General features: G+C 41.8%; 2 protein-coding genes across 6 annotated transcripts in view; both read left to right on the top strand.

Moving 5' to 3' along the window:
- Positions 1 to 7,919: 7,919 nt before the first annotated feature.
- rbm8a (RNA binding motif protein 8A) lies at positions 7,920 to 11,084 on the top strand. 2 transcript variants are annotated; one of them, XM_072393569.1, is made up of 6 exons: positions 7,920 to 8,006; positions 8,634 to 8,693; positions 8,779 to 8,856; positions 9,482 to 9,618; positions 10,348 to 10,484; positions 10,678 to 11,084. In XM_072393569.1, exons 1-6 carry the CDS (start codon positions 7,946 to 7,948, stop codon positions 10,724 to 10,726), a joined length of 522 nt encoding a protein of 173 aa, XP_072249670.1. In that variant the 5' UTR covers positions 7,920 to 7,945; the 3' UTR covers positions 10,727 to 11,084. The 2 variants fall into 2 exon arrangements, with proteins under 2 accessions (XP_072249670.1, XP_072249669.1); XM_072393568.1 differs by having other exon boundaries at positions 7,920 to 8,012.
- A 353-nt stretch (positions 11,085 to 11,437) lies between these two features.
- Positions 11,438 to 20,001, top strand: part of otud7b (OTU deubiquitinase 7B) — a 36,821-nt gene continuing 28,257 nt past the window's right edge. For all 4 annotated transcript variants that reach the window (XM_072393573.1, XM_072393572.1, XM_072393571.1 and 1 more), the window contains exon 1: positions 11,438 to 11,628. The gene's annotated coding sequence lies outside the window, so the exon portion shown is untranslated. The remainder of the gene's footprint in view (positions 11,629 to 20,001) is intronic.

Genomic DNA, 20,001 nt, shown 5'->3' with positions numbered 1-20,001 from the left:
GAAAAGAAAAGAAATTAATACGGTATGAAAAGAAGCATTCAGTCTTTGGGTTTTCTCAGCTTCAACCAGTAAAAACCGCATTAGAGAAACAGAGATGGAACTCCTGAAGGCATTTATTGCTCTGTTATTGATGAGTGACGGCCGAATCAAACTGACCTCAGTGCTTAAAATCACAGTGTTGTGACTGAATGACGGCTCGTCAGCTGGTGTTTTCTCTCACTTCCAGTGTGCAGGGTTGTCAGCAGCCATACCGAGCCTTCGATAACACGGTTTGTTCCAGCTGATGACCCCTGACGATGACTCTTGGCCCTGCTTCAAGCCTCTCCAACACTTGCTTCCTTGGTACCACTGAAGATAGAGAAACTACAGGTTCTGGGGAATATTATTATTCACAAAAAAACACATTAATTTCAAGTAAATGCGGAAACAAGATGATGAATTTATGATTCTTGGCTTCGGCTGTGATTGATGGTGGGTAAAGTGAATAATAACTCACACTGGAAGTGGTTCGTCTGCTTCTTTTGATTATTGTTTCGAGCACTTTTACAAATAGTTTCTTGAGAGGCTGCCAGCTGACTCCTTTAATCTCTCGGAGCACAAGGAGAAGGCCAGGCGGCACAGCCAGTTCTGCTGCGTGGCTGCGGCCTTCAGGCCGGAGGTCTGAGGGCTCTGAGCAAAGTTTGCTTTGAAGGTTTTCTGTAAAGTTCCTGCAGCCCTCCGCAGTCTTAAGGCTCACAGCTCGACCACAGAAATGTCACGATTAGGCAGTGACTGGAAGAGAACAACCTCTACGTAAGCTTCAGGTAAGATTGTTGATATTAGAAAAGCATTTTGAGTCCATAGCAATGTGGAAGACTAGTGATTTTGTTGTTTTGTGTTTAAACTGACAACAAGTCATTGTCTCCCTCCCTGCTTTGAGACACAAGCAAAAATCTGAATACTCTTCCAGCACTGAGCTCTGATTTCCCTTTGGATAACAGCATAATAAAGCAGTCACTTTAAATAAAAGTCAAGTCCTTCGTCTTCCCTGAAGGAGAGGCTGAGCAGTAGAGGCTTGACTTGATGAAATTCTCACTGAGAAGCAACTCTTTTGGTTCAAAATTGTGCATCAAATGTTCAAAGATGACAAAAAATGATCTATATTTATAATATATACGCAAAATACCAAGTCCATCGTACATTTTTAAGAAGAGAATGGGCTGTTTTGTCTGTGAATTAATCATTTTGACTGATTGTTTTACTGAAAATGAATCTGCAGATTCTGTGGTAACAGACTGAGGATTATTTTTCTGTCCCCACCGACTGCAGCTGACTTTCACTGGTAAGAACTTCTGTTATGTTGGTAAATTACTGCTAAATAATAATATCTTCTTTTTAAAGTCGGTTTTGCTCCTGCAGATGTTTGTCGTAGACGTTTCGAATTGTTCTGACACACTGATGGACCCGACCGAGGCTGTATCAAACGTGTGTTTGCTGCCTTTTTACATGCTTGTGGAGATGTTTTTTTCTCTGATAAAACAGGTGAAAAAAGGCGTGAGTTTTCATTTTCCTTGTTTAAGTCAAATATCTGTTAATTTGAGTAAATCTCATCATCACACTTTCACATTGTGAAGCATATCTGACAGCCTGCTTCAGGATATTGAGCAATGAATGATGGAAAATCCATGACCCAAAGGTTGGAGGTATTGCGGATATTGACTTTCACTGCAGTGAGCAGATCAGATTGTGATACAATTAATCTTTATGTCAACGTTCTTACTTGACCTTTAGCTTCTCTTAAATAATTCCTGTAAATAAAATAAAAAGCAACTCAAACTGATGACTTTCGAAACCCCTTTAATGACAAAATTTCAACATCCCAAATAACTTAGAGGAGTGTGACAGACAGACATCGGTGCAGCATTCAGGGCAGAACTGACAGTGAGTCCTGGCCAGGCTCGGGTGTTATTGCAGCTGGACCAAAACAGCAGGAGCGAGCTTTACTGGGCGGGCAGCAAGGCCTTGGACTGGTCCATCACCTGCTGCAGGAGCTTCTCCATCATGTCGGTGAGAGGCTTGACCTGAGCGTGGAAGTTGTCGGTCAGGGGTTTGACCTGTTCGCTGAGGTTCTCGGTCAGGGGCTTGATGTGCTCCTCAATGTTGGAGATGTAGGGCTGGACCTGCTCCTGCAGCTTGGAGGCCTCAGCCTGGACCCTCTCAACCAGAGGCTGGATCTTGGCCTTGCTGTCCTCCACGTAAGTCCTGTGATGACAAGAAACAAAAAAAGTGTGAAAAATTAGATGTATTTTAGATCAGAAACAGCCTATTTACCCACAGGAAGATGCAGCAAAGCTCGTTTAAATGCAATATCTTGTCTAACTGTTCCATTTTTCTCTAATAAAAGAATACAGTCAAAATTACAAAGTGGAGATTGGTCTTTCTTTAACTTTCCCATTCTGGACACCATTTCATGCAGGTTATTTTTGTCCTGCACGACCTGATGCAGTGAGTGGAGCTCAGATTTCAGTGATTAGAAAGAAAATGTAACCAGGCTTCAGGTAAAATTTCCTGACGGTTGCTACTTACTGGGCGGTGTTGGTCATCTCAAGAGCCTTAATCTTCTCCACCATCTCCTGAGTTGCGGTGGTGACGCTGGCTGACATTTCTTTGATTAGCTGGGTGATCTTGTCCACATCGGCCTGGGCGTCACGTTTCATCAGTGACAGGGCCTCAGAGCCTGAAAACGCACATTCAACCCTTTTTATTTAAATGACACTTCATGTGATCTTACAGTAAAACCCAGACCGAAAGCAGTCCTCAGGAACATCGACATGCAGCTTTTCATTTGAGTTGTTTTTCTTCTGAACTAAAACTTTCAATCCTATAACATCTGTTCTAAAGTGTTATGAACAGATATTCCAAACTGAGTTAAAATGAGGGCACTTTTCTGGCTTTTTGAATGGACAGAAATGTTTTTTACATTCCACAGACGCAGTGTTAGAAATATATTCAGCATTTAATCTAATAAGGGTAAATATTCCTTACCGTGGGCAACAGCCAGCACAACAACAAGAGCGGCAACAAGGGAGAATTTCATGACTGCAGATGAGAAAGACCGACCTAAAGAGAGTTTAAAAGGATCAGTGAAAATGGGCTGAAAGTTGCAGAGATCAGAGTCAAGTGAAGACAAACATATTTCTGATCTTAAACCATACAAGTCCTACAAAAAATGAGAAACAGTGCAGACATACCTCAACTCCTGGGGTTCTTGGACCTGATGGTGCCTCCTGTCAGAGAGCCAGAGGCTTTTATAGCGCCAGAGGATGACTTAATCATGGCTAATCTGAATACAATCACTTCCAACTTGACGAGGTGACAAGAAAAGATTACTATCGTCGTGGTGGCTGAACCTTGATGCCTGATACTGTGGCTGCGACAAGAAAGATACAAAGTTCACTCTGTTTGAGCTACGAGTTGTACACAAAGAGACAAAAGTTATTGTGTTTCCTGTTCTGACCTGATGTACATTTATAAGATTATTTCATTTGTTTAATGCTTTGCCCTCAGTTCATAGAAAACAGTTTGTCTGAAGCTGAAATTTCAGGTTGAAGATTAATGTTTCACTTATGTGTATCTTTTGAAAATGCAATAAAACTTATATTAAATATGTAAAGTGCCAGTTAGTTTGGGTTTTATTTAACCAACACAAGTACGAAGTATTTTCAAAGTCTTCGCTGACTGATTTCATTGTAATTAGAAAATATGAACAAATGAAGAATTTTATTCAGCAATACACTAAAAAAAAAGGTGTGATAGTTTCATGTTTCCCTTCAGCTTCCTTTAATGACTCTTTTTAATGCTTTTGGGGAACTGAGGACACTGATTGTTGCAGTTTTTCAGAGGAATCTGTGTCCATTCCTGCTGAATCCCAGATTTCAGCTGCTCAACAGGCCGTGGTTGTTGTTGTTGTCTGGTTCTCCTCTTCATGATGCTCCAACATCTGCAGCAGGAGACAGATGTGGACTGCAGGCAGGCAGCCGAGCTCACACACTCTGAGTGTATGAAGCGTCCTGCTGAAATAACCACGGACCTCCTGGGAAAAGACCATCACAGATGCTGGCTTTAAACCTTTCTCTGAGAACAGCCTGGATGCTCTTTCTCATCAGTTTTTCCCAGAAGCAGCTGAAACGTGGACTCATCTGCCCACAGAACACGTGTCCACTGTCTTTCTGTCCATCTGAGATGAGCTGGAGTCCAGAGAACTGGGCCGTGGTTCTGCACAGAGCTGATATATGGCTTCCTGCTGGTGTGATGCAGCTTCAGCTCACATTTCTGGATGCAGCCGTGGACTGTGTTGAGTGGAAATGCTTTTCCCAGCTCCTCCTGAGCCCATGTGGCTGTATGGATCATGGTGGCCTGACGGTTTCTCCTGCAGTGCTGCCTGAGGGCTCCGAGCTCATCCAACAGAGGTTTCTGTCCTTGGTCTTTCCACTCTGAGATTTCCCCAGACTTCCTGAATCTGTTCACAATATTCTGCTCTGTAGATGCTGAAAGACCAACGGTCTTTACAATCCTGCACTAAGAATAATTTTTGAATTTACTGATGATTCTCTGTTGGAGTTTGTCACAAAGAGATGAGCCACGACCCGTCAGACTAAGAAGGCTAAACCTTTGGTGGATGCCCCTTATATACCTGATCCTGACACCCTCACCTGTCATTGTAAAATCTTCCAGAACATTATTACTTTAACTTTAACTTTAACCTTTTACTTTTTGCTTTTTTAGTGTGTTGCCAGCATCAAATGATGAATATAGGAGGGAAATTAGTCTGTATTTCATGTCTGTTAAATGAACGCAAAATGGAAGCTGCATTCATTTTCTGGAGATCTTTCTGAGAACAAAACCTGTTCTCTGTTCAAAGTGGGGTTTTTAGCTACTTTAGCGTGAGTAAACTACCGAAATACTTCTTTCACAAGTGCTCAGAAACATACAAAGACTTCTCTGTGGTGTTTAAAGTAACCTCGAGAGTAGAGAAACAAAGAAGGTGCTTAAAGAAATGAAACAAGCAGCTTGGATTGTGAGCTCTGACCTCCTTTCGTGTTCGATATGGTGATGGTGAGGTTGCTCCTCGTGTTATCTGCTCAGAGGAGAGTCATTTGGTGCAGTTCTGCTGACAAAGTCTTAGATCCCATGTACTCCCTCATATCAGCGGTTACACAACAATCTCCAGCAGGCAGAGACGAGCTCCTGATAAACTCATCATGTAGGAGACAGTAGAAGATTTGTTCTCGTCTTTATCAGCCTCAAATTTGCATTTGGCCTCTTCTTTATTTCTTAAACCATCATTTTCAATATTATTAAATAATTCTTTAGCAAATCTTTAAATGGCTAAAATTCTTTTTAACATGCTTTTTGTATAAACCTATTGCTCCCTCCTTTTTCTTTTTTTTTTTTTGCAATATTAAAGCAGTCGGAGAGGTTGGACAGTGTGCATTTGTAGCGTCACTATGGCAACCTGCATATCTCTCTGGTTTTTTTACCTCTTAATATCGTGCACCCCTTCAGGAACAATGAGTATAATAAGTGATCACAAAGACAATCTCTCGTCTTTGGTGGAATTCATTTGAAAACTGCGGCTTTAAAAGCGATGTTGCCACAGAGTTTTGCATGATTTCGCCTTTAAAAGCACATTCGCACAGTGAGAAATGTCTGCTTCCAAAAGAGCAACCCTGTGTGCCTCGTTTGAGAGGAGCACTGAGGTCAGAATCAGTCCTAACTTGGAAAGATTTGGCCCTCATGTTGTGAGTGAAACACTGTTTGATGGGTTCCTGTGTGTACAGCTGCATGTTAATATGTAGGTGTAGGACATGAACATGATAACCTTACATACCACATGACACCACATGTATAAGAGTAAAGTTCAGGTCGGCTCTTATCTGTTCTTAGAGGGTGTTTAAAAGAAACTTCAGGCAGGTACCGGATCAAACTGAGTAACAAAGCCATTTATTTTCAAGTCTGTCAACTGCTTCGCTCTTCAGATGAATTAGAGGGAACACACCACAAGACAAACTGTATTCCATCTACTGATAATGAGCAGTTCATAGGTCCATTCATCAACTGATCAAAGGGTTCCTCTGATCAGCTTTCAGATGTGATGTTTCTGACTCTGACCACGAGAGGGGGCATTATAATCTGCTGTGAGAGCAGCCTTCTGAAATTGCACATAGAAGGTGCTAAAGTCTCCGAATCCACTTCCACCCCTGTTCAATCTATAAATTAAACTATTGCTCACCGCCTTACTCTTGTAGGTCAATATCCACTCTCTGCTTACCTGCTTTTATTCGAGTTTTGCTGCAATCTGCATAAACTTAGTCTGAACTGGACTAATTAGCGCCCTCTGCTGGTCGTGGGAATTATCTGAAAATGCGCAACAACACAGTATTTGACAGAAGTTTGGCTTTAAGGCTCTCTACATAAAAAAGGGATTCCATTAAAAAGGTTGCTGGCATAAATCTCAGAGGGCAGAACCACAGTGGAGGTAGAACCACGAGAGTCTGAGGCTGATCTGGAAATGAGCAACAACCAAAACACCTGACACCAGAGTCATAAACACACAAGTCATTCACTTCAAAGCTAAATAAAAACCCTAAAACTAGGTAAAAAAAAATAAAAAATACACCAGAAAGCCTTTCTGGCTCCTATATAATGTCTTATTATGTGGACAGAGCAACAATTCACCACATAACGGTCAGAAATGTCTGTGGTATATACACTTTATGGGTACACCTTGCTACTGAAAGGTTGGCGCCCCTTTTACCTTCAGAACTGCCTAGATTCTTCGTGGCATACTTTCAACAAGGTGTTGGAAACGTTCCTCAGAGATTTTGCTCTATATTGACATGACAGCATCACGCAGTTGCTGCAGATGTGTCGGCTGCACATCTATGATGTGAATCTCCCGCTCCACCACATCCCAAAGCTGCTCTGTTGGACTGAGATCTGGTGACTGTGGAGGCCACTGGAGTCCAGGGAACTCATTGTCGTGTTCAAGAAACCAGTTTGAGATGATATGAGCTTTGTGACAGGGTGCATTATCCTAGAATATGGGCGCACTGTGATCATAAAGGAATTGAAATATATGTATATATAGCTATGTATATACGAGGGCTGTCAAAATTAATTAATTAATTGTAAATACACACATAACTATATATATATCCGTTATCGCGTTAAATTTAACATAATCTATAGAACGTGCGCACGTTAATATTGCCTTAAAAGCTCATATTTGCGTTAAAAGGTTAAAATTCAGTTAACTTGCTTTAATTTTGAGATAATTTTCACGGGAGAGAGGGTTGTGCGTGAAAATCCCAGCAGATCAGCAGTTTCTGACATAGGCTACTCAGACCAGCCCGTCTGGCACCAATAACGTCCCTTAAATCTAATTTCTTCCCCCATTCTGATGCTCGGTTTGAACTTCAGAAACTCTTCATGCCTAAATGCATTGAGTTGCGGCTGATCAGCTGTTTGTGTTAACAAGCAGTTGAACAGGTGTGCAGCAGGTGAGTATAGCCAAAAAATAATGACGTTGGACTAGGTTATTGAGGGTAACACAAGGCATTACTGTATATATGTGTATCATAGTCACTGGTTTATATTACTAAATCAATATGAGAGAAAACAGCATCTATAATAAAGAAGGATCGACCATTTATTCATTAATTCACTCCGTTAGATGTACATAATATATAATACAGGTCCAAATACAGACCTTACTGCTGTGAGGCCTAACATTATGCTTGTAAAGTAAATCCCACACCAGTAGAATTTATTTGTTGAAGATAAAGGTCGAGAAAAGTGGCCCTCGGGTTATTACGTGCGATTTACGCCAACCATCCACATCCGTTGGATTCCTGTTCAGTTTACGTACGCACATTGCGTAGTCAGTCGTATACACAGAGACATCATGGCGGACGTGTTGGATCTTCACGAAGCGGGAGGCGAGGACTTTCCTATGGATGAGGATGGTGATGGTATTGATATTACTTATACGTGAAGTGGTAGATCCATAACTCCGGCGCCCACGTACTCTGTGAATTTCGAGAATGATGCCACGATAGTCGTGGCAGAAAATGCAAAAACAGCCCGACTGCGTGGTGGAAGGCCCGAAGAATGCTAACAGGCTAACACTGAGCTAACAGCGCAATGTTCGTTCATTCGAATGCTTTATGCAGGTTAGCCGCTTAGCTAGGCTGTGGCTATCGAAAGCCCCAAAAGCTACTTTATAAAGAACACGTAAACGTCCACTGGTTGAAATATGTATTTGCATGTTTTACAGGTAACGTAACCAGTTACAATGTAAATTAAGTGTAACTAAAATCACACAAAAACCGCCGCGTGCACAGTAATCTCGGCAACTAGCTAACACCTAACTGTTGTCACGATAAAACTAGAGTTTTTACACTTGATGTAAACATTCTCTGTCAGGTTTATTTGCCAGTAATGAAACAAAAGAAGCTTTCCTGCCTAATGAACTCAAAGTGGTAAATAATAGATAACTTATGGTTGTTTTTGTTTTGTTTTTACTTGTGGGGTGTAGAGGAATATTACTTATAGCATCATCTTCATGCCCCTATTGATCTTTTTCCCCTTAGAGAGCATCCACAAGCTGAAAGAAAAAGCCAAGAAAAGGAAAGGTCGAGGCTTTGGCTCAGGTGAGTTACCCCCTTCGTGATGTTTCTTCATATGTTCTGCTTTATTCTTGCAAATGTTTAAAGATTTTCTGTTTGTGGATCCCAGATGAAGGAGCTCGGTCCAGAACCAAGGAGGACTATGATACTGTGGAACAAGATGGGGATGAACCAGGTCCACAGAGATGTAGGTTCTGCAGTTAACACATTAAATTAGCTTCAAATTTAGACTTCACTGTGAATGAACTTATTTTATCTTGTTGTTTTTGTGTGCAAACATGCCCCTGAAATAATGAATTAAATAAAAGTTGTCTCCTAAAATATGTGTAGTCGACCAGGAAATCTTTAGGTGATGCACTGATGAAAATTCTGCAAAGGAAGCACCTGAAAATTTTCAGTCATGGCTCCTCAGGATCAATTTCTGGGTCACAGGCAGGAAGATGGAGGAGAGAAAGCACAGATTAGACAAAGGAGAAGAATCTTTAGTCATTTCAATGTCTGTTTTTCATCTGTGGAACATTTTCTGACCAGCTAGCTGCTGTACAAATACAAAACAAGATAGCAATCCAACCTGCTAGCTAACCAGCTAGCTGCTGCACGTTAAGTGAGACGTTAAAAACGTCTTTTAAACAGTTATTAAGCAGAAATTTGATTTTTTTTTTTTTTATTTATTATTTTTTTAACAGCAAACTGATGAAATAAAGCTATGACCTCAGCACTCAGCCCTATATTGTGGTGTATGGTGTGACTTCAACACAGTTTTCATGCATGATAGTTAAAATTTGACCCAGTGTGCCTTTTCTTTTCTGCAGCTGTGGAGGGCTGGATTCTGTTTGTGACGGGTGTACATGAGGAGGCCACAGAGGAAGACATCCACGACAAGTTTTCCGAGTTTGGAGAAATCAAGAACCTTCATCTCAACCTCGACCGCAGAACAGGCTACCTGAAGGTGAGATGAATGACCATGATTATGTTTCTCTGTGCCATGAATCTGAGTTAATTTGCACCACTTTCTTTCCTCTTGTGAACAGAAGAGCCACAGTTATTTACTTTAATATAATTAGACCTTCTGCTGATTAACAGTGCAGGTTAGAAAGCCTTTGATAGTGTAATGCTGCGTAATAAAGGCAGATTAGGCCCAATATTTTGCATCACAAAGTGTTGAATTGATTGAAAATGGGCATTTCAGCTGGTTCATATTTTTCGGTTCCTGTAAGGTTATCAAAAACTCTGCAAATCTCTGCCATCATATAAATGTGTGGCATTCCAATTAGTTTAGTCTGAGAACATCGTTTAGCTCTTTTTAGGTGTAGAAGAGACTTTTGCCTTTTCAGCCACAAGATGGCAGCATTGTTTTACTTATTAAGTGAGAACAAAACAACTCTTTGAAACGTTGCCTTTCTGTTTCCATTCCAGGTTATTTGAAGATGAACATGATTACTTAATGCACCGTATCAGTTGTCTATTTATTGCTTTAGAGACTTAAAATATGTAGTGTGTATACCCCCAAAATGTAATGAATTTACTAGATCAATACAATGCTTGCCTTGTAATTTTGAAGTAAGACATTTCTGCAGCTTGGCTCGAATGTGTTTTTGTCCTTTTAATTGTAAGAAACTGAAGCTGTATTTTCCTAATTTTGCAATAACCCATTTTCTGTTCTGGCAACTGTCCCCAGGGTTATGCTCTGGTAGAGTATGAGACGTACAAAGAAGCCCAGGCAGCCATGGAGGGGCTCAATGGTCAGGACATGATGGGCCAGCCAATCAGTGTAGATTGGGCATTTGTCAGAGGGCCTCCTAAGAGCAAGAGAAGGTGAGGCTTCAAAGTGTTTATTCAACTGTAATAAACTCTTTCAAGACAGACGAAACCACTTAACCACCATTAAAAAGTTTTTATTCTCATCTCCCAACCTCTGATGTTATATTTTTAGTAATAGTTCATGCTTTTCTGTCTGGTTTTTAAAATAACTGTATTTCTTTGTCTAACTTGATGCGTTTTGTCCCAGGGCCGGCGGGCGGAGGCGTAGCAGAAGTCCAGACAGGAGACGGCGTTGAGCGGCGGTGTTGTCTGTCGTGTCGTGTCACGAAAGGCAGTTTATCTTCTTAGAGGAAGCTAATTTTGTACTGCATCTGCATTTGTGACTGCGAACATTGATACAAGAGAATAAATTGGTTTAAAACGGTATTTGCATTTTATTGTATTTTGCGTATGCTGGTTTTCCATCAAACAGGAAGTGATGTTAATCTCATAGTGAAGCTTTGTGTTACTTTTAACAACTTCTGGATCGTACATTTTATAGTTTGTGATTCCCTCGAAATGTTTGAATTTGCTCAATGTTGAGTGCATTTTATTCTGATGGAGTGTTTTTTTTTTTTTATTATCTGGGAAACATTAAAGTTTTAAAAAGGTTAATGTGTGCCCTGTTGTTTTTTATTTAGCATTGCCGATGACGTAGAGTTTACATCATCCGGGATGATCTCACCCGGTCAATGGTGACGCCCCAACCTTTATATCGCCCTCAAAGCACCTGCCACTCTGGCTTCTGTTCCACACTTATAGGCTACTCGGAGAAAACCTTTTTTATTGCAGCCAATTGGCAAGCGACGTTTTTACTCTATGTTGCTTTCATTGGGTGTTTGCGCTACTCAGGCACGTCAATCAAAGTCTTGGAGAACGGCCATTGGTTATCATCGACGTCGATGGAAAAACTCCCCGCTCTGTGATTGGATCATCCGTCATGGGGGTGGGGCTAAACCCTTGCTTGACGTTGTTGTTGTAATTGGTGGAGAAATTACTTTGTCGGTGGTGGTCCGGTTTGGGATTTTACGTTTAGTTCCCCCCGTGAAGATGTTAAAAGTTAGAAATCGTCTATGTTGTCAGTGTAAATGCTACTTATGAGTTGGTACTAACAGGAAAACTAAATGGGACGATGGAAACATCTGCGAGGCCGCTAAAGGTAAGCAGTAAAAGGATACTACAGCTACAAGCGTTAGCTAACGTTAGCTTCTGATTAGCCAGGCTTGAAGTAGCCACTTGCTAGGTAAACGTAACGGTTTGGACTACTAACTGAAAAATATACGTTACTACTTTGTGTGGAGCTTTCATGCACATTTTTGGTAAGCCATGAAGAAATGGTCATGCTTTCCGATATGTGCAAATAAAGTTAGGAGGGCTGTGTGTAAACGGTGCATCAGCCCCTGCGTTTGAACGCATCAAATGCGTTTATGTAAGCATGTGTATTGTTCGTTGATATTTCAAAGAGTAGTCATAGCCACGATAGCTTGCTCAGAGGCAACATTTAGAACAAACGTCAGTGTCACTGAGACGCATCTGTCAGACAGAATTAGTTGCTGAACATTAGCTTTATATGGTCTCAACAATAACAGTTTAAACGTTGAATAACGCGTGAATATTTTCTCACTTTCTGTTGATTACTAACGAAAATAACTAAACTATCATCGGATATATGAAGAGGAGGCAGGGTGGCTTTGTATTTAAGGTGCAACTGTGATGTAACATTTATTTAAAGCACCAGCTTAGCGGGAAATTGCCAGAAGTAGCTGTTTACACTCACTCACATGCATCTCCCAACCTCCCATCAGAACTACTCTGTTCATTAAGTTAACAACAAGTTGCTAACTTGATCGATTGAGTCGGGTCTTGCTGCCACATATGAGAAACTGGCTGGTCATTTGGTTCACTGTGTCGTGCGAAGGCTCAAACTGATGGACTTATTTACCATCATTTCCAACATCACCGCGATGGGAGAAGATTGAGTTACACATCGGTGTGAATTATTCAGATCCTGTTTTTGCGGATGCTTTTGTTTACTGAGACACTCGGGCTGACGGTCAGAAACAGAAGTAGGACATTGGTATACGGTTTTTACTGCATTGCCAGAAGGAGGCTGCTTATGCAGTTAAACAGCAACAGTCTGTGAACACATGTACCAGCAATGATGAACTTCATCATACATTGTTGACTGCTTTTTCTAGAAGTTTAGAGGAAAAGAAATGGATCCATCTCCCTCTCCTCCGAACCTTTTCTCACTTTTTCCAGTGGACGATACTTGAAATATAGGACAGAAACATCACTTGACAGCTGCAAAGGCTAAAAGAAGGGACTACCGGTGTAATGACTCTATTAATTCATGCGACTTTAACAGATAGTCCATCCAATGAGTTGTGCACTACGTTAACTCCTTGGATTATTTATTTGAGCTCACGTACAGTGAGTGGAAGATGTTGACTTTCATGTAATTATGAACCTTCTCTGTCAGGGTGTGTGAATGTCAGATTGCACCAGGCGAGTCCTCGACACTCCAGGAAATGCGTTATATGAAGAGCTCCATGAGCAAATATTTTTAGTGGGGTGTGTCATGCAGATTTGAATCCATGCTTCTCAGTTTTCAGTTTTGTACGTACTTAAAAGGTTGGAATCAGTTTGTGTGTGAATTCTCGTGTATTTTTGTACGAATCAGCCAGCAGCACTGAATAAAACAGACCTCACTTGCTTGCTGACCTGTTGCAGTCAGATTTTCTCTGAACCATTTGAGTTTGTTGATGCCAATGTAAATTTGTGGCTCAGAGTTTGGTGCATATCACACAGAAATCTCCACCGGTATTCAAATATAAGCAGGGAAAGGGAAAGCAGCTCCCAGTAGCTTTAGTTGAGAATGACACAGATGAAGGGAATGGTAAAATGTGCTCATTGTGATTCAAAATAAGTAATGAATAAACACTTGAAAGTAAAAGGTTTGTCATAGTCCGGAAACTGCAGGGCCTTATTTGAACTGTCTTTGATAAGTGAGCAGAGCAGCAATAAACTAGTATGAGTTATGGTTCAGTCTCACAAAGCTGGCAGCTAGTTTTACGTGTTTTTATTGAGTATTTTAAAGTCTTTCATGATATTTACTACTTTTCTATCCATAATATGTGCCAAATACTTTGACATCCTTGGCTGTTATGACTGTCTTGGTGAACCCAGTGTTTCACAAGCCAACCGTGCTTCTTCAGGGTATTGAAATTTAAATTTTTCTCTCACCGGGTTCCCCAACAGCTGCTCACTGTTTCTGTGAGTCTGTGTCATGGATACTGTGTCAGTTACCGACCGAGGCCCATTTGGCTGTGGAGCTATTCCCATAGGATTTCTAAAACATGGTCAGATTAATAAGTAAGTAGATGAGTGCTTCTTGAGGTTAGTAGGACAAATGTTAGACTTTTGTGTCGGGTGTACACGTTCAACTTGGTGTGCAGCACACCACAGGCATGAGCTGGGCTAAGAACTCACCTTTTTTAGAGCACTTTGCAGACTTCACTACTGTCAAGATAAGAAAGAAAAAGACCCCTAACCCACATCTTTGTTGAGCTGCATCTGTGCATTTATCAGGAAATATTCCAGACAGGCGCAGATGCGATTTGAAAGAGAAAATTACTCCAACTGCCACAGAGAAACAGAGATCAATAGGTGGCTTGTCTCTCTGTCCAGACAGCAACTTTTCAAACTCTTTGGAGCCCCACCCTCCCCAGCATGGCTGGTTGCCTGCCAGTCTTGTGACACAGCACCCGGCGGGTGCTCAGGGCCGTGTGTGTCATGGTGGAGCAACCTAAAACCGAGCCGTCTACCTGCAGCTGCTTGACTTTGAACTGCAGGCGGTGGATATGAGTTGGATAATTCACACAGTTATCACACGGCAAGTTGTTGTGAATTAAACTGCAGCAGGTTATGAGACGGGATGGTTTACAGCTAAGCTTTACCAGTCGAGCTTCCATTAAACAGCATGAGTCGCATTGCAGAAGGTACGGTAACGAGAGCCTGTTGTATCACTTACTCTCTGCTGCTCATCTTTATTTCTCACACTCGCTACAGAGTGAGGAATTAGAATTGACATAAGTTGGAAAAAAACACTTTATTACCACCATGCAGTGCTCGTCATGATCTTTTGTGTCTGCTGTTGTTGAAGCACCATTTAATTTAGGGATTTCTCTGCACTGCTGTTTGGATTTTTTATCAATATATCTGCAGGAGAGAAAAAACGGACAGATTTGTCTTCAGATGATGCAGGTTTGGGCTTATCTGTGGATGTCAGGCGCCACTTTGTCAGCAGTAATTGTGATATCACCCTAAACAGCACATACTGTGGATAGATTAGTCTAATGGCGAGTGTCGTCAGAGACCAGGACAGATTTGATGCCAGCAGCTTTATTTCTTCTGAGTAGTCTGTAAAATAACTTGAAAGGTAAGTGCTCCGTGGGCTGAAGCTAAATGATAACAGTAAAAGTCATGTGAGGTACAAGGGCTCACAGCTCGAACATAAACCCATTACAGGACAGTGATCCAGCCATCTGAACACAGGCCTGGTGCTGGAAACCTCACGTATGACAGCTGATTTAGTCTTTTTTTGTCCCCCCGGCTGCTCTGTGATGTGTGGATTGATCCAACATTGTTCTTTCTGGTGTTTCTTTGGTCCGGCACCCAGTCCAGTGGACGACTGGACGTCTTCCTTCGAGTGATGGTCTTTGCAGAGGATGGCTTCATATCTGCTGCCTCTGGGGGGGACAGCCTGCCTGAGGGTGCTCCCTCTGGTGCTGCCAGTGCTAGCTCGCCGCGTGGAGCTATTTCAGTGCTTGGTTGCAGTTAAGAGCAGGAAAATGTTAAATGCTTTGATCAAAGGCTTTCAACCTGCTCTCACTTTCTGCTTCAGTTCAGCTTCCATCAATAGGAACAAACATCCAAAGTATGATGATATGATCGAATCCGAACTTCTTTTGGTAGCAAAGTTCACTTTCAGCAAGCTTGTGGATGCTATGGGTAGATACCTGGTTAAATATTACTGGGTTGGTAAGATCTCAGTTGCACCTACCTGACATAATCATTGACTTTAAACTTTATTTAAGGTGAGTGATGAATTTTAGCTGTTGATTCAGGCTATAGAGAGAAAAAACCAGCAGTTTCCTGTGCAGACGAGGTGACGTCGCTCTTTCCAGCTCTGCCCTGTTGATCCACGACAGCAGGAGTAATCCCACACATGACCCTAATGAGGTTCCTGTCACCAGGATGACTTCACACAGGGAGTGACGTGAAGTCACCCTGCTGTGTACAGGCCAGGGCCCGGCCTGCAGCACATGGGGATTCACATGAGCGTTGTCACTGCCTGCCTGCAAATACCTTTAGATCCAACCGGGCTTGCTTGGCTTTAGCTGTAGTCCTGCCTTGAAATGTTGTCGTTGCTAATCACTTTTCTATTTGGTTTAAAGCATTAAAGCACACTGGAAACAGTCTCTTTCCCTTGTGCAGCTGTCTTTGTTTTTGAAGAGTGGAACTAATGTAGTAATTGTAAAACTACTCACCCAAAGATCATATTAGTGTGTCTTCTGTTCCTCAAGGCTTCATATGAAGATTAAAGAGGTAGTTCCACATGCCTTATAAGCGTATTTGTTGATATATTAAACAAAAGGGATATTTTGGCATCATCACCTGCCGTGTGACATTGACTGTTAATGTTAAAAGTGTCAGTGCGACATCCTCTTTTCTATTTATTTCTCCTGTGAAACACTGCAGTGTCTGACACAGGAGGCCTTGGTCAGAGTCCAGCAGCATTACATTAATTATAATCATTACGGTAGAGTCACAAGACACTTTCGGTTATTTACAGTCGAATTTCTCAGCTGTGTGCTGATAATTAGGTGGGTTGTGTTCAGATGGATGCAGAGGCTCATATTTCTATTGCAGAGGCTAAAAATCTATTCGGAGGCCAATGATGGGGCCGAATGAGGACTTCTCACCCACAGTCTGGAGTTTAGTTTGGCAACTGTTCGAAATACTGAAACCAATACATTCTGTTCTCCTACTGAAGCAGTTTATCCGTCTGCCTCTGTTCTGCTGTGCTTCAGAGGAGGAACAACAATGTCCAGCAGATGCTCTTCAGCATGGGGGCTATTTTCGTGCAGATTTCAGCATTGTAACAGTGGTGCATTGATGGCAGATTAGCTTAAGCTTCCCTTTGAGGATGAAATACCCTCATTTCATATTGTGATGTTTCAGTTGTCTGTCACGCTGACAATGTGCTCAATGTGCTGTGCTCTCTGGGAGGAATGTGGGAATGCCACTTATGATCCCCTGAAGCCCTCTCCACAAGACTCTGCTTCATGTGGCTGTTAATTAGCGCTGCTTTACTGGTGATTACTGGGCCTGACTGCAGCGATGTGCCCCTGCACAGATTAGGAACCTCTGAGGCCAGTTTAGTGGCCAGAGGAGGAGGAAATGCAGAAAGGAGAGCTATAGTTGGGCGAAAGTCATCACAATAACAACGCTACATGTGGACTGTAACTCATGTCGGGAGTTAAACTGATGTTTTTTCTCTATTAGTCTGCCAGTTATTTCCTTGATTAACAGATTAATCATTTAGCTGCTGACTTGTCAGCTAAAAATGAAAAGTAACGCCTGGGAGGCAGAAATTAACAACTGTTCCCAAATGCAACACATCTATATAAGAAGATGTATTTATATATGTTTATTTATCCCTTTTATTTCCCTTTGAAAAGTTGAGGAGTAGGGTTGTGGTTATCAGACGAAGCTTTGTTCTGAAGCCTCATTCAGAGCCAGCTTTTTTCCTTTAAAAAATAACTTTGTTGTTTCACGCTGTGGGATATTTTAGGCAACAGCGGATTCAGACATTTATGCCACATGCTTTGCTAACCCATGACATCAGCTCTCAGGCACTGATAAACACTCAGAAGCTAATACTGCCCGGTTCAGCTGGCTGGACTAAGTTGTTATTACTCTGCTCTGATAAATATCAGAGAAGTCCACATTAAGCTGAAGGAAACCACAATCATTTAGGCTGAAATCACGTCCTGCTTACAGACCCAGAGTTCAACCTTATATCATGATACGTAGAACCAGATATTCCCAAAATATATATTTTCAGAATAAAGATCCCCAGATAAATGGGTCCAGATGCATCTCTCAGGTCCTGTCAGGTCTTTTCCTCTTTCTTAAGGACATCACTTTCAGATCCTGTTCATCTGCTGTAGATAGTTTTTTAGGCCTGACACTTCTTCTTTTGTCCTCCACTTGTCCAGTTTCCTCAAATGTTTTAAGGACACACTGCACACCATGCTGAGATATGCCAAGTTTTCAGCTAACAGCTCTTTGGGAATCACCTTGTTGCTGCAGAAATCCTATTTTCTGTCTGTCAAACTCTGTTATCTTTGCTGTTTTCATAGATGCAACTAAAGAAATGGGAACAAATGATGTGTCTTTGTGACAGGCTGCTGGTAACAAAGTTACTTTTTAAAATGAGTAATTTCTAGTCTGTTATGTGTTGACGCAACACTGGTTAATTTCTTGAGTTACGTGCCTTTTTATGCTTCAATCATTCATTCTAACCATGTAAGATTGTCTTTGACAGAGGCATTAGGCACTCCCCAGCTTTTGTCTTCTTCTGAGTTTATTTTTAATTTCCTTGCATAGGTTCAGTGTTTATTAGCTGCAGTAATCTCTCAGCACCTCACTATTTGATTGACTGTGATTCAGGTCACTCTCACACAATTATAAGATTATTATCAATGCAATCTGGATGCATTTTTCTTTCTTTCCACGTGTGACTATGTGGTACAACTTGGTAAACGATCGCATTTGCTTCCAGTGTAATGAGTCAACTGGTTACATTAGTCAAGTTATTTCTCAGCAATGTAAAACTACAGCAGAATACTTGTTTTAAAATAATGCAGACATCAGCAAACGAGAAATAACAGAATTCCAACCAACATACTCCTGTATAAGGACTTGTTTAGGGCATGTGAGAAACTGTCATATGTGATAAATTCACAGTTATGGTGAGATTAAGATTCTGAGAGGTATCCCGTCTTAGACAATTCAACAAGTTCGGTTGTGTTTTTTATGTTTATGCATTTGGCAGATGCTTTTATCCAAAGCAACTTACAAATGAGGAAATAACATTACAGCTAACAGTAAGCGACATAGAAGGAAACTACTGGTCAGGCTCTGTGCAGTCTGAGATGACCACAGACTGCACCAGGAGCTGGGTGGCGTGTTGGGTCAGGTACGGCCTGATCAAAGCGGTACAATCGAGCAACAGAGGCAACATGATCTTTAAAGGTCAGCTGGTCATCATGACACCCGTTTCTAGCTACTTTTGATGGAGCAAGAGATCGGGATTCAGTTTGGATGCAGATGCTGTGGTGTATGGTTGGTTTGGCTGGGAAGATAAGCAGTTCAGTTTTAGGGAGGTTTAGTTGGAGGTGATGGGCTTTCATCAATGCTGATATGTCAGGGAGACAGTCTGAGATTCATGCTGAGACCGTGTGGTCGTCAGGTGGGAATGACAGATAGAGCTGGGTATCATCAGCATAACATTGGTATGAGAAGCCATGTGATCGGATGATCTGTCCCAGTGAGTTGGTGTATATGGCAAAGAGAAGAGGTCCCAGTATTGAACCTTGGGGGACCCCGGTGCGCTGCAGAAGTGTGACCAAGCCAGGATACTTTGAATGACTGTCCAGCGAGGCATGATTCAGACCTGGAGTGTGCTCTCCCTGCGATGCCCACGCCAGAGAGTATGGACAAAAGGATGCTGTGGTTGTCAGATGCAGCCGATAAGTCGAGCAGGATGAGAACTGAGGACTTAGTTGTCGCTCTGGCTTCTTTTAAGGCTTCTGTCACAGCCAACAGAGCCTTAGCTTGGCTTGCTCGATGGTCCTGTGGTTGGCAGCTACAACACGGTGTTTACATCCTCTCTGTATTGAAAACATGTGATGAGCTCCGTCACGGTTGTCCTGTTTCCAAAACATTTTGTAGTTAAACTCCCTAAAGGCCAAAGGACTCTCCTATGCTAGCTTTAAATGCAGAAGGTGCCGGTCGGATTGCTCACTCAGCCATTTTGTGTCCATTATCTTATCTTTGTGCCCCCCCCCCACCACGTTTAAACAGAGATTACGATTGGATTATTTTCAAATGGTCTCAAACCGGAGGTTGCTCTAATTCTGGCAGCTCAGATTAGGTGCTGATTCTTCATATGCACTACTGGCTGTGCTCACACAGTTGTTATTGCTCTGGTTTAGATGCAAGGATATTATACTGAGTATGAAGGGATTTTGTGACATGAACATGGACTCTAACCTATATAAATGTCTTTCTCTCTCTGTATTCCTTGTGTTGCATGGATTGTGTGAACTATTAGGACCAGATCAGTTTCAGAAACCTGTGGTTAACAGATCTTTTCCTCTCAGTTCTAACGAGTTAAATTATTTGTTTGCCTTATGCTCTCATGTAGAAACGAAGCGGCTCACATGGATCTGGTTTTGGC

The sequence above is a fragment of the Leuresthes tenuis genome, unplaced genomic scaffold, assembly GCF_036924035.1.
Source record: "Leuresthes tenuis unplaced genomic scaffold, fLeuTen1.0.hap1 SCAF_10, whole genome shotgun sequence".
In the NCBI taxonomy this organism is placed as follows: Eukaryota; Metazoa; Chordata; class Actinopteri; order Atheriniformes; family Atherinopsidae; genus Leuresthes; species Leuresthes tenuis.
Note: the sequence above shows the minus strand (reverse complement) of the source record. Positions and strands in the feature narration are given on the sequence as shown.